The 13,742-nt window shown below is 37.3% G+C and overlaps 1 protein-coding gene across 2 annotated transcripts in view; it reads left to right on the top strand.

Moving 5' to 3' along the window:
- Positions 1–13,742, top strand: part of LOC126162191 (protein timeless) — a 408,622-nt gene that overhangs the window by 379,647 nt on the left and 15,233 nt on the right. For both annotated transcript variants that reach the window (XM_049918518.1, XM_049918519.1), the window contains one exon: positions 7,323–7,523. In XM_049918518.1, coding sequence (XP_049774475.1) covers positions 7,323–7,523 — 201 coding nt within the window. The remainder of the gene's footprint in view (positions 1–7,322; positions 7,524–13,742) is intronic.

Here is a 13,742-nt window from a genome sequence, read left to right as displayed (position 1 = left end):
GCTACTGGAGGTGGTGTTGATAGGTTCACTAGTTATCTTAATTTGGTCTTGAGGCTTTTTGGGAATAAAAAATCTTGTAGATGACATGGTCGCTTAAAGATAGTGAAATACAAGCCACAGTTCAAAAAGGATAAGAGGAAGATGTAGCCAATTATAGAGCTATTGCTTTTCTATATTTACTTCCAAAGGTATTAGATAAAAGGTTGCTTGAAAAGTGGAACATATTATTGACAGCCCAACATGGTTTCTGGAAAGGTTGATCATCAGAAAAAGCAGTATTTGAATTCCTGAGCAAAGTGCTCCAAAACTTTGATAGTGGAGAAAAAGTAACTGGCATATGCAGTGATCTGTCTAAGGCTTTTGACATCAGAGACCATATCCTATTGCTGCAGAAGCTTCATAGTATTACTATCAGTGGTACACATATCAACTGGCTTAGATAATATCTTACTGGCTGCAAGCAAGTATTAGAAATACAATTTCATGAAGATAAAGCAACCACACACTTCTGATTACAAAGAAATAAAGTATGGCATACCAAGCTCAGTATTGGGTCTCATTCTATCTTTGACATATATAAATAACTAAGCATCAACCGAACAGTGTCATATCACTATCTAGTTTGCAGATGACAGCAGAAATATTACAGACAACACTGTCTGAGACATTACCTAGTGTTGTAAACAGGTTCAGCCAAAACAAGCTAATACACTCCTGGAAATTGAAATAAGAACACCGTGAATTCATTGTCCCAGGAAGGGGAAACTTTATTGACACATTCCTGGGGTCAGATACATCACATGATCACACTGACAGAACCACAGGCACATAGACACAGGCAACAGAGCATGCACAATGTCGGCACTAGTACAGTGTATATCCACCTTTCGCAGTAATGCAGGCTGCTATTCTCCCATGGAGACGATCGTAGAGATGCTGGATGCAGTCCTGTGGAACGGCTTGCCATGCCATTTCCACCTGGCGCCTCAGTTGGACCAGCGTTCGTGCTGGACGTGCAGACCGCGTGAGACGACGCTTCATCCAGTCCCAAACATGCTCAATGGGGGACAGATCCGGAGATCTTGCTGGCCAGGGTAGTTGACTTACACCTTCTAGAGCACGTTGGGTGGCACGGGATACATGCGGACGTGCATTGTCCTGTTGGAACAGCAAGTTCCCTTGCCGGTCTAGGAATGGTAGAACGATGGGTTCGATGACGGTTTGGATGTACCGTGCACTATTCAGTGTCCCCTCGACAATCACCAGTGGTGTACGGCCAGTGTAGGAGATCGCTCCCCACACCATGATGCCGGGTGTTGGCCCTGTGTGCCTTGGTCGTATGCAGTCCTGATTGTGGCGCTCACCTGCACGGCGCCAAACACGCATACGACCATCATTGGCACCAAGGCAGAAGCGACTCTCATCGCTGAAGACGACACGTCTCCATTCGTCCCTCCATTCACGCCTGTTGCGACACCACTGGAGGCGGGCTGCACAATGTTGGGGCGTGAGCGGAAGACGGCCTAACGGTGTGCGGGACCGTAGCCCAGCTTCATGGAGACGGTTGCGAATGGTCCTCGCCGATACCCCAGGAGCTACAGTGTCCCTAATTTGCTGGGAAGTGGCGGTGCGGTCCCCTACGGCACTGTGTAGGATCCTACGGTCTTGGCGTGCATCCGTGCGTCGCTGCGGTCCGGTCCCAGGTCGACGGGCACGTGCACCTTCCGCCGACCACTGGCGACAACATCGATGTACTGTGGAGACCTCACGCCCCACATTTTGAGCAATTCGGCGGTACGTCCACCCGGCCTCCCGCATGCCCACTATACGCCCTCGCTCAAAGTCCGTCAACTGCACATACGGTTCACGTCCACGCTGTCGCGGCATGCTACCAGTGTTAAAGACTGCAATGGAGCTCCGTATGCCACGGCAAACTGGCTGACACTGACGGCGGCGGTGCACAAATGCTGCGCAGCTAGCGCCATTCAACGGCCAACACCGCGGTTCCTGGTGTGTCCGTTGTGCTGTGCGTGTGATCATTGCTTGTACAGCCCTCTCGCAGTGTCCGGAGCAAGTATGGTGGGTCTGACACACCGGTGTCAATGTGTTCTTTTTTCCATTTCCAGGAGTGTATTAAGTAAAAGTAAAACAATATCATTAAATTTTCATAATATCAAGAGAAACAGTGAGGAGGATATAAAAATTCAGATATCAGGCACAGATATTGCACCTGCAGATAATATAAAACTTCTGGGTATCTGGCTCCAAGATAATCTTAAATGGGTTACTCACATTGATAGCACATTTAAGAGACTAATTATTACATGCTGTGTAAGGAGAGTGCTTGAGAACTGTTGTCAGAAGTATTGACTAATGTCTGTATACTATGTTAATATACTCACTTCTGAAATGTGGGCTCGCTTCCTGGTGTAACTTGCCATCCTGCCTAAAACTCTTCAGGATGCAAAAAGAACAGTGGAAATCATGGCAGGAATAAAAAGGAACAAACACTGCAGACCCCTTTAAAAGAACGAGGATTTGTCCTCTTTCATGTATTTACCTCATTTACCTGTGAACGACTTAGTTGAATATATGAGTCCCACAGAATCTATTCTGTTTGCCGATGACACCAGCATATTGCTCACTGGATCCAGTCCAGAAACATTGCAGTCCACAGCAGAAAGTTCTATGAAAAGACTTTGTGAGTGGTTCACAAAAAGACAAACTCATTATAAATACTGAAAAAACTGTGTGTGTCGATTTTCATTTAATTCCTCCAACTAATCAAATGTCTATTAATGCACAATTAAAAAATGATCCCCTAGAAAATGTGTCACAAAATTTTTGGGTCCATGGGTTCAGCAAGACATAAAGTGGGACACATGTAAATAACTTGTCTAGAAAACTATTGTCTGTGTGCTATGGCCTAAGAATTTTAAAGGCCACAACAAATAAAACAACAGTACTACAGGCATACTATGCACAGTTACACTCACTAGTGTGATATGGGATTGTTTTCTGGGGATACTCAACTCACAGTGTAAAGGTTTTTAGAATGCAAGAAAGAGCTCTAAGAATAATTTGTGGCCTTAAAAAGATGGAGTCCTGTAAATCCCATTATACTGATCTTGGTGTTCTAAATGTTCCAAGTTTATTCATTTGTGAAACTATCTTGTTCACTAGGGACTACCTCCTGAAAACAGGCAAACTGTTACAGAACAAAAATGTACACAACTATAGTACCAGAGGGAAATCAAATATACATCAAAAATATCACAGAACAACCACCTATCAGAGGAGCATAATTAACATTGGTATAATACTACACAATAAGATACCAGAGGAAATAAAAAATGCTACTCATCCAATATTTAAAGCTAAACTAAAGGCATTTCTAATAGACACTGTTTCTATTCTGTCAGAGAATTTCTGAATACGTAACAAAATTATTTGTAATAGGTACCTATTTTAATATGTCTACAATTTTGCTAATACTATGTATTATTGTAACTTATCTTTGACCTGTCCAATATAAATTGTACAATTTGTGCTGTGTGATAAAACTGCAACAATAAAAAATCAAATCAAATCAACGTTTATTAAGAAATATTCAATAACAAATCCTTGTTCCATCCTCAAAAATAAAAATATTCATAATCGTAACATTGAACAGAAAACTGACTTTCACATGTTTCAAATAAAAACCATTTTGTGCCAAAAAGGAGCATTACACCACAGCAAAATTATTTGCAATAGGCTGCCAAAAGAAATTAAAGTACTAAATGATCTAAAAAAATTTAAAGCAATATTAAAAGAATAGCTATTAGAACAATGTTTCTATAGTCTCGAAGAGTTCCTCCAAAATCTTTGAAAACCTAACAAAGTGAAGTGTATAACCCACATTCTTTATCAGTTACCAAAATATTGTGTAAATATGACTACCTAGTTGCAGATATAGAGACTGTAGTCATTAGTATTAGTTTATTCATATTTTCAGATATAATTTTCTAGTTAAAATGGTATAATTATAAATCAGAACTGAAAAAAAGATGTAGTGGACCAAATTAAAAATTTAAATATAAATAACACAAGGCAAGAAATTGGGAATCCCTGCCAATTCAAAAGAGAATTAAAAACACACTCATTAGCCACTTTTCTCTTCAAATGGTCTAAATACTTAAATTCAGTGATTGAAAATATGTGTAAGCTACATGGCGAGTAACAATGTTTGTTAAAAATCTGTATGACCTGTAACAATGTACTATGAACAGAACTCAGTATTTATAGATGTGAGGATATTTTATTTGAAAAATATCATTGTAACCAGGTACATGCTAAGCTGCTAATAGCAAATAAATGGGAGCTATATAATAAAACTGAGAAGGCAGCAGCATTTTTACTAATTTACTTCATTAAATTTAGATGCCATGGGGGTAAACAGCATTAGGCACTATAATGATGTCTTATTGTTAATTAAGTATACGGATTATATTCCTGTGATGTCTTCGCCTCATATTAATGTATGCTTTGACTCGTTCCACATCTGTGAATGTCCTCCTTCTTTGTTGGACTGATAGGGAAAAAAAAAAATAAATAAATAAAATAAAAAAAAAATGAAACACTTAAACTTACTTGCAATATGTAAAATGTGATTTAATAAATTACAATCACAAGAATGAATTCCTTAAAATGTTCAAAAATACAAATAGTTTAATTGAATGATTTAATATTTCCATCGATTTAAAAATAGTGTACAATCATGTGCATATAATCTGAAATAGTTTTCTCAGTTAAAAATTGCTAACGGTTATTTTTCCATCAAAACATTGAACAGAGGAAGGAGGAGGAAATGGATGGGGAGAGAAGAGCGAGGAGGAGACAGGCAGTGAGAGGTGTAGAAGAGGCGAACTGAGAGAGGGAGAAGAGGAGATGTACACAGTGAAGTGGAGGAAGATATGGACAGAGAGAGGTGGTAGAGGAGATGAAAACAGGTTGGGGGAGGAGACGGAGAGAGAGAGAGAGAGAGAGAGAGAGAGAGAGAGACAGACAGACAGACAGAGAGAGATTTTTTTGGAGGGGGGTGGGGGGGGGGGAGCCAGACTGTGAACAGAAGGAGGAGGCTGGGGCAGAGAGGAGGAGGGATAGCAGGGTAGGGTTGGGGGAGGTAAACTGCTGCTTGGAGTATGTAGGTATGAGGTGGAGAGTGTGGCAGCTGCAGTTTGGAGGTTAAACAGGAAGTTGTTGTTGGGCCAGGTCAAGGCTGGGAGGGTTATGGGAGCATAGGATATACTGTGCAGTTCAGAAAAGCAGGTGTTGATGGGAAGGACAGGCTGTGAAGCAATCATTGAAATGAAGGATGCCATGTTGGGTGGGATGATCAGCAACAGGGATATCCAGATTGGTATGAATGATCACATTTTGACAACTGCTTTTGAACTATGTTATGTGAGTCTTAAATATGTTTATATTCAACCCAGTTAGATGAAACCAAGTTTCTAAGCCATTGAGGGTCAATGATCCAGGATTTGTTTCTGCATCTTGATTTTATCCCAATACTTTAAGAATTGTCTGCAAAAAGAACTGATGGGTAACTGTTTTTGATGGTAATTCATTCTATAGAACAGAAATTGAACTAGACTAGTATGGAACCATGTGGGACACCATGAAACTTTGTTTTCCAATCAGAATAATAATTTAAAATAATGATAACTCTTGATTTCCTGTTCCATAAGTATGTTAAAGTCATTGTGGGGCACTTGCTGAGTTTGTAGATAACCAAGGCATGTTTTAAAGAATGAAAAGCCTTTTTGAGATCACAGAAAATTGTTGTCACCTGTTTTCTCAGCAAAACTGCATAATGCATATGTTGTTTTTCGCCTTGTTGAAAACCAACTTATTGTTTGAAATAATCTGGAATATTTTGCAATAAAGTTTTGGATCCTGTAACAGCAACTTCATCAACTATTGTAGATATGACTGCAAGATCAAGATAGGATGGTAATTTATTACGGCCTCTCTTGATCCTTATTTGAAAAGTTATTTAACTTCAGCGCACTTCAATACCTCTTGAAAGCAGCCCCACCATTGATTACCAGTAATTACTTGAAATAGTGAGTGTGCAGTTGTGTTGTGTACTGCTCTATGCTCTAATATGTTTAGGAGGTACACCACTTTTTTTTTAAATGCTAAGTCTGCATCTGAAAATTTTGGAACATATTCAGGAGTTTCATCAAGGCCAAAGGGATTCTTTTTGTTAAGATAATCTGTTGCTTGGTCATCAGATTTTGCTACATTTATAATTAATTCATTGAATACAATTACATTGATTATTAGTCTAGAAGTCATAATGAGGCTTATGGGCATCCAAATTACATTCCTTGTGTCACTGATGATTATCTGTTTGCTGCTGCTTCAAAGCAACTTTTGTTCCTGTATGAATAAAAACACATTCAGAATGCCTGATACACTCACCTCTTGCCCTTTCTCCTGAATTTAAAGTGGTGTTGAAGTTTTCAAGAGATTAGTGTGCCACCTGTTTATAATATGGAATGTTAATTTTTAGTTAGGGAGGATGACATTTTTACTGTAGCAAGGAGTCACCTATAATGAAGAATTGACTTTGTTTTACTATGACATTTTTTTCATGTTTGGTATACATTACTCTGGCCAACTTACATTTTTAGTGGTTTTGTACACTTCAGTTTCTTTTGGTTCTATAATGCTGATTGAATGGTTTTGTGATTGATAATTTGTATCACAATTTGCATTTTTGAGTTTATATTCAATTACAACCATAATTTTTTTCCTCACAAGGACAGTATTTCTAATGTTTCAATGCAAACTACCTCTACATTGATTTAATTTTGGTTTCTAATCGCTATGTTCTCCAAAGCTTGAAACGTATTTGATTTTGTACTTCAGATGAATCATCTACATCATCAAAGACGGTTAGCACAAAAATACAATTAATACCAACTGTCTACCATTTAGTACAAAATTACAGTGCTGTTTCTGTCTTCAGTAGTGGCAGCTATTCTTTTTTTCTTTTTCTCCTGAAAAAAACTGTTGAAAAGAGTAAAAATTTGCGATTTTAATATAGCCCACATGTTAAAAAATTTAATTCAGTTATTTAATTACCAGTTATCAATCACAGTTAATTTTTTTTGTAAATTTCAGTATTTTGTACAATATAGCCTTGAATATCTTAAGAATTATTTTTAGCCATCCCATCACCCCTTTTAAAGTAACTCGTGCCCATATTATAACTTTGTACAGTTCTTCAGTAGGTCATGTAATATAAGCAACTGTTTCTGTGTATCTAGTGAAGAAGCAGTCAATTCCTGTGGTGCCATGGACATCTGAGCAAAAAAGTCTGATGCTGTATCAACCATTTATTCAGCTACTTCATACATTGGGTTTTCATTTGCCTCTTGATTCTGGAAAAATATTTGCACGTGTTCCTGAGTTTTGGACTGCTGATGTTGTTTTCAGTATAGCACAAAAACTGGGGCCAATTGATAAATGTAAGTAGCAAATTCCACTTTATTCATTGTAAATATGGTTTGTATATAATCGCCATCACACATTTGCAGTTTTTGACATAGAACTGTGGAGCATTAACACTGAAATGTTTAAAAACACCATAATTAAAACTACAGCAAGAGATAACAAATTACTCCCTACTTTTATTTAAAATTCTGACCAACAAATTACTCCCTACTTTTATTTAAAATTTCTGCCCATAACAGTAGACACAAACTATATGAAATATGATTTGTTAATTACAGATTTTTGCCTGCTTTGCATAACATAGATTGAAAAGAGCATAAGTTGGTATGGTTATTTGCTTTTATTTATGCAAACATCACAAAGAATCATACATGTGCTCCACTTCTTTTATGCAGCTATTCTACATGAAAATATGTACATCATATCAGAAATCACAACTTGAGCATTGTCATATGGGAATGGCTGGAATCCTTGAGATGAATGCATAGTTTAGCAAAGCTAAAGGTCATGTGACTGGATGACATTAAGGATTTGTAAACAAAACAGAAAGAGAGAAGAAAATAACATCATAGCCTCAGGAACCTGGCACCTTTTGTTAGCTCTTCATTCATACTCTGCAAACTACTGAAAAGTGCATCACAGAAAGTGTTTCCCGTAGTGCCATATATATGGAGCTTTCTTCTCATACCATTCCCATATGGAAGAGCAGGTAGAATGACTGCTTAATGTCTTTGAACCTACTCTAATTTGTCTTCATAGTCCCTGCGAGAATGATATGTAGGGAGTTGTAGTATTTTTCTAGATTCCTCATTTAATATTGGTTCTTGAAGCATTGTAAGTAGGCTTTTTTGGAATAGTTGTTGTGTATCTTCAAATATCTCCTTGTTCTGTTTTTCATCATTTCCTTGATGCTCTTCCATGGGCCACAAAAAAAATGGCAATGTGCTATCCTTGTTTGTGCAGGTTCAATAGACCTACTTGGTATGAGTCACACAGTCCTGAACACTATTCATGAAGAGTCAAACAAGTTTTTTTACAAGCACCTGCCTTCATAGATTGCCTTTTCCCATTATCGTACCAATGGACCCAAGTCTGCCACTTGCTCTACCTATGACTGACCCCATGTTATCATTACACCCTGCTATTTATATAAGTTGACTGATTCCAGTTGTGACTCACTGATATTGTAGTCAAAGCATCCCAGATTTTTGCATTTTGTGACATGCACATTTTTGTGTTCCTAAACATTTAAATAGGTTGCCAATCTTTGCACTACTTTTAAATCTTATTTACAACTAGAGGACTACTGTGCAATTCACACCTAAGTGCTTATCAGAGAGTTCATAGAACTACTTTCATACTATTTCTTGCCCATTCCACCCTTGAATAGCACCTAAATCTTTCTGTGTGAGCTCTGATTTCTCACATTTAATCATGATGATAACTTCTCCCTATATAGATCGAAGTTAACAAGATGTTTTGAAATTCAGAAGGGGAGGTGGTAATTGTAATCTCATGAAAAGATCTTGCTGCAGCAAAAATGCCTCTGTTGTAATGATTACACAACTTTGAGAATCTCTCCTGTATTTTTTGATAATACAAAAAGAGGTGGCCTTCTTTGAACTTTTTTGATGTCCTCCATCATTCCTATAAGGATAAAACATCACATAGCAGTGCTCCATAAGAGGACAAGTGTAATGTGAGCAGACTCTTTAGCAGATCTGTTGCATTCTATAAGTGTTCTGCCAATAAAACAGTCACTGATTTACTTTTCCCACATTTCTTATATGATGATTCCAACTGAAGTTGCTCATAATTACAACCCCTTGGTATTTAGGTGATTTTGCAGCCTTTACATTTGTGTGTTTTGTTTAGTACTCACCTGACAGTCCTCACACATTTAATGTACAGTTCAGTTGGCACTTTTCACATCATGCAGATATGTTGTCTAAATCATTTTGTAATTCAGTGGGATCTTATGATGATTTCAGTAGATAGTAGATGACATTGTCTGCAAACCATCTAAGAGTGCTGCTCAGATGGTCCCCTAAATTGTTCATATAGATTGAGAACAGCAGAGGGTCTATAACTTCTCCTTGTGGAATGCCAGGTATCATTTCTGTTTTACTTGATGACTTTCTGTCAGTTACTAAAAACTGTGACCTTTCTGACACAATTCATGAATACAGTCATACACCTGACACGGTACTCCATTAGCATGCAATTTGAGTACAAGTTAATTGGGGGAACACTGGCAAAAGACTTCTTTAAAACTGAAATTTGGAATCAGCTTCAGACCTCTGTCAGTAACGCTCACTGCTTTATGTAAATAAAGAGCCAATTGTGTTACACAAGAACAGCATGAAGAATCCACGTTGATTATGTGTTAAAGATTCTTTCTGATTTTTTAAAGAAATTTAATCATTATTAAGGATACAGGTTACTTCTGAACGGTGGAAAAATCGAAATTTTTTCATGCCTTTATTAAATTCTGTAGTCTTTCCTGATTACATTGATATATACATTATAGGGTTTCAAATGAAAAATGACCTATGTATGCCAAATTTTAAAGTTATGGTCATGTACGCTGCCATGACCCCTCTAGTTATGTTACAGAAACCAGTATTATTTCGAAAAGAACTGTGAACTTTCTGTTTCTAGCAATTATATGTATGATACATTGTATATGTTGGTAACAGTGCAGGCTTCTAGTGTCTGCAAATGATTGTCTTTGCTAGTATTTACTTTTGTTTTGCTGAAGCAGTTTGTTTACGTGTTACTGAATGTTTGTTGCCCAACTGCTACATATATTTGTGGAAGTACATATCCTTTAGTGTGCAATAAATACGAACTATGCTCAAGAAATACAATAAAAGGAAATTCTGTGGTAATCAGTTCACAAACAAAGCAAGCCACACTGTTGAAAGTAACCTATGTATCAGTTCTTCAGGGAAGAAATTCCCACATGGCATGCCTCCTGGTGATTCAAATTTTTGTGTTAACAGTGATGATGTTTGTAGTGGATTTATTGTTGTTGATGTGCGCGTCTTATCTTCTTTGATGAAGAAAGTGTTGAAATCTAAACAATGTGATGGTGTAGACTGTCTGGAAATAACTGAACAGCAAAGTAGCAGGAACGGTTTAGCATTGAAATTAGTTGTTCTGTGTAGATCCTGCAGTAAATCTACCTCGAAAATGGCTTTGAACATTGCATAATCATATGATGTGAATTTGAAGTTAAGTGTATGCAATGTGTGCTATAGGAAAAGGAAAAAAGGCTGCTCAAACGTTTTGTGGTTTGATTGACCTTCCTCCTCCTCCCAGTAGGTTCAGCAAGTACATAAAAATACTGTTAAGTGTCTTGACAGTTGTGTCTAAAGTATCTATGAAATGTGCCATAAAAGAAACTGTAAATATTAGTGAAACCAGGAACAATGCTGTTGCACTTGATGGGACATGGCAATGTCGAGGGCATCATTCCTTGAATGGTGTTGTAAGTGCTACTTCTCTGGAGAATGGAAAAGTTGTTGATGTTGAGTGCTTATCTAAGTACTGCCACACCTGCCATGGTGCCCCACTGAAGAACATATTGAACATCAGTGTTCTAAGAATTATGATGGTTACAGTGGAGGTATGGAGTGTGATGGAGCTCTAAAAATATTTCAGAGGTCGGTGCCTGTTTATAATGTTAGATATACAAAGTACCTAGGCGATGCGGACTCTAAAGCTTTCAATAAAATTAATGAGTTCAATGTTTATGGTGATACCTTGGTAACAAAACTGGAGTGTTGTGGGCATGTGCAAAAGAGGATGGGTGCTAGATTGAGGAAGCTATGAAGAGAAATGAAAGGAAAGTTGCTATCTGATGGAAAATCTCTGTCTGGCTGAGGCAGGTTGACAGAAACTGAAATAGACCTCCTTCAGAGATGTTATGGACTGGCCATTAAATGAACTGCACCTTTGAATGAAGTTACAGCAATGAGAAAAGCTGCATGGGCCACCTACTTTCATAATTTGTCCACAGATGACCACCCTGTTCACGGACTTTGCCCTAAATGAACAGATTCTTGTGTGGTTACCAAAAAGCAATAGAAAGTGGTCAAATTTATCATCATAAGCATTCTCTTCCTGAGCCTGTTATGAATGAAATAAAACCAATTTTTAGAGACCTGAGTGGCACTGTTTTGCTTAGTAAATGTCTTCATGGGGGCACTCAGAATACAAATGAAGGTTTCAACCATTGCATATGAGAAATATTAACCAAGAATATTTTTGTAGGACTAAATGAATTAAAAGTCAGTGTACTAGATGCAGTGATGTGTTTCAATGATGGAGTGATAGGAAGGTTGGAATTCCTGAAAAATTTAAGCATAAAATGTGGCTCTAATAAGGAAGATCACTTGCTTGTGTGTGACAGACAACAGGTGCATGAAGCTGAAAGACTCACTCTTCAAGTTACCTAAGAAGCAAGAAGTGCTAAAAGAAATGCCAAGAGGAAGCTTGATGATGAAGAACTGCTGCAGGATGAAGGCTATGCTTCAGTAATGTTCTGAGGCACAGTTTAATTGGACTCATATCTTCATTCGCAATTTCCTGCATGTTGTATTTTTCAGAATTCAGGTACAAATATCTCCTCAAGTTTAAAAAAGCATTGTTCTAATTTTTTTTCTGTAACTTGCAATAGCCCATACTTCTGTAGTAGACCTAAGCTTTATTGCAGAAGCAACTACATTATAGAAAAATTAACATTTTTACTAGGAAAAAAATTATAAAAATTTAAATGTAAAATGTGATTTTTCATCATTGTAATATACACTATAGGTGGAATTAAATAGGTCTAGTACCTCAGCCATCATGTCATGCATATCTGGTAAAAATTTGGTCTCCTTCAAATGTATAACATTGGATTGAATGGTACCTCAATTTGAGGAAACATTTTGAAAAAGAAAATTGCATCAGTTTTTCTGTAAATTTTTTATAACCCTAAGCAGGTTCAAAAATATTCAAAATACTTTTAATTTGTTTAGAAAATTTGCTACATTACCTGATATCAACAACAAATCTGTAAAACATATGCATTATAAACAGTGCCTGAAAGAAATAGGTGTAGATTTTTACATAATATTGAGCCAGAAAAGTATCCTGTATCCTTAAGGCCCCCCCCCCCCCCCCAATTCAAGGAGTTGAAGTTGCTCTGTCCGAAATGAGTTGTGTCCATGATGGAAGTCCTGCAGTCTGCAGATTTTAACTGAAATCAAGAAACAAACAATTTTCTTAATCTAAAGGATGTTGTGCATGGAGCAGTAGCACATTTTTTTGAAATTTGACAAAAGAATAAAATGGCAGATATTTGAAATGAATATATAGTTTTGTGTGTGTTTTTGGTCATATTTTTTCAGTAACTAATGAATAAATTAAAATAAAAAATTAGCCTGTTAGTCCTTGTGGACATGCCAGAGGAGTAATTCAGACAAATTTCAGAGAGATATCTTTATTAATGTGCCTGCAGTCCATTCCGTCAATTTGAGATACAATTGCTGTATGCAGTCTCACCTCAGAAGTGTGTGTGTGTGTGTGTGTGTGTGTGAGAGAGAGAGAGAGAGAGAGAGAGAGAGAGAGAGAGAGAGAGAGAGTGTTTATGGGTGTTTTCTACTGTAGAAGAAGAAGGCTTTTGGCTGAAAGCTCAAGTATATAACTGTTTTTGTTGTGCATGTCTGTGACACAACATCTCCTCTATATGATGAGTAGCACTATCCTCTCCATAATGATGAGTAGCACTATCCTCTTCATAATATTGTCATTATTCCACCCTGGTCTTTCCATTCTTTGAAAATGCATTTTAAAACTCTGAGTTTTAAATGTTAAAAAATTGTGGGTCATATGGCTTTTTTGCTGTCACATTAGTATTCATCAAACTAAAATCCACAAAAAAGTCACTTTCATTTGAAAAAGTTGTTTCAACGTTCCTCTACACGACTATGAAGTAATATAAGTTAGCCATGGAAAAGTCATTACCCATTTGAAACGACTTAATCCACAATATCTTTGTGCATTCTTTAGCATAAAAGGAGGAAAACTGTTTTTTTACCAAGCATGGCAAATATAACAGGCAGACCAAGAATTTGAAGCATGCTGTCTACATACTTCACCTTTCAGCTTCACAGTCCTCAGTCAGCAGGAGTCTGAAGATTTTAATTAAATAGCATATTTGCATGAACATTAGAGCACATTGT

This window comes from Schistocerca cancellata, chromosome 2 (assembly GCF_023864275.1).
Source record: "Schistocerca cancellata isolate TAMUIC-IGC-003103 chromosome 2, iqSchCanc2.1, whole genome shotgun sequence".
NCBI classification, from domain to species: Eukaryota; Metazoa; Arthropoda; class Insecta; order Orthoptera; family Acrididae; genus Schistocerca; species Schistocerca cancellata.
The sequence above is the reverse complement of the archived record's forward strand: the minus strand, read 5'-3'. Positions and strand labels throughout refer to the sequence as shown.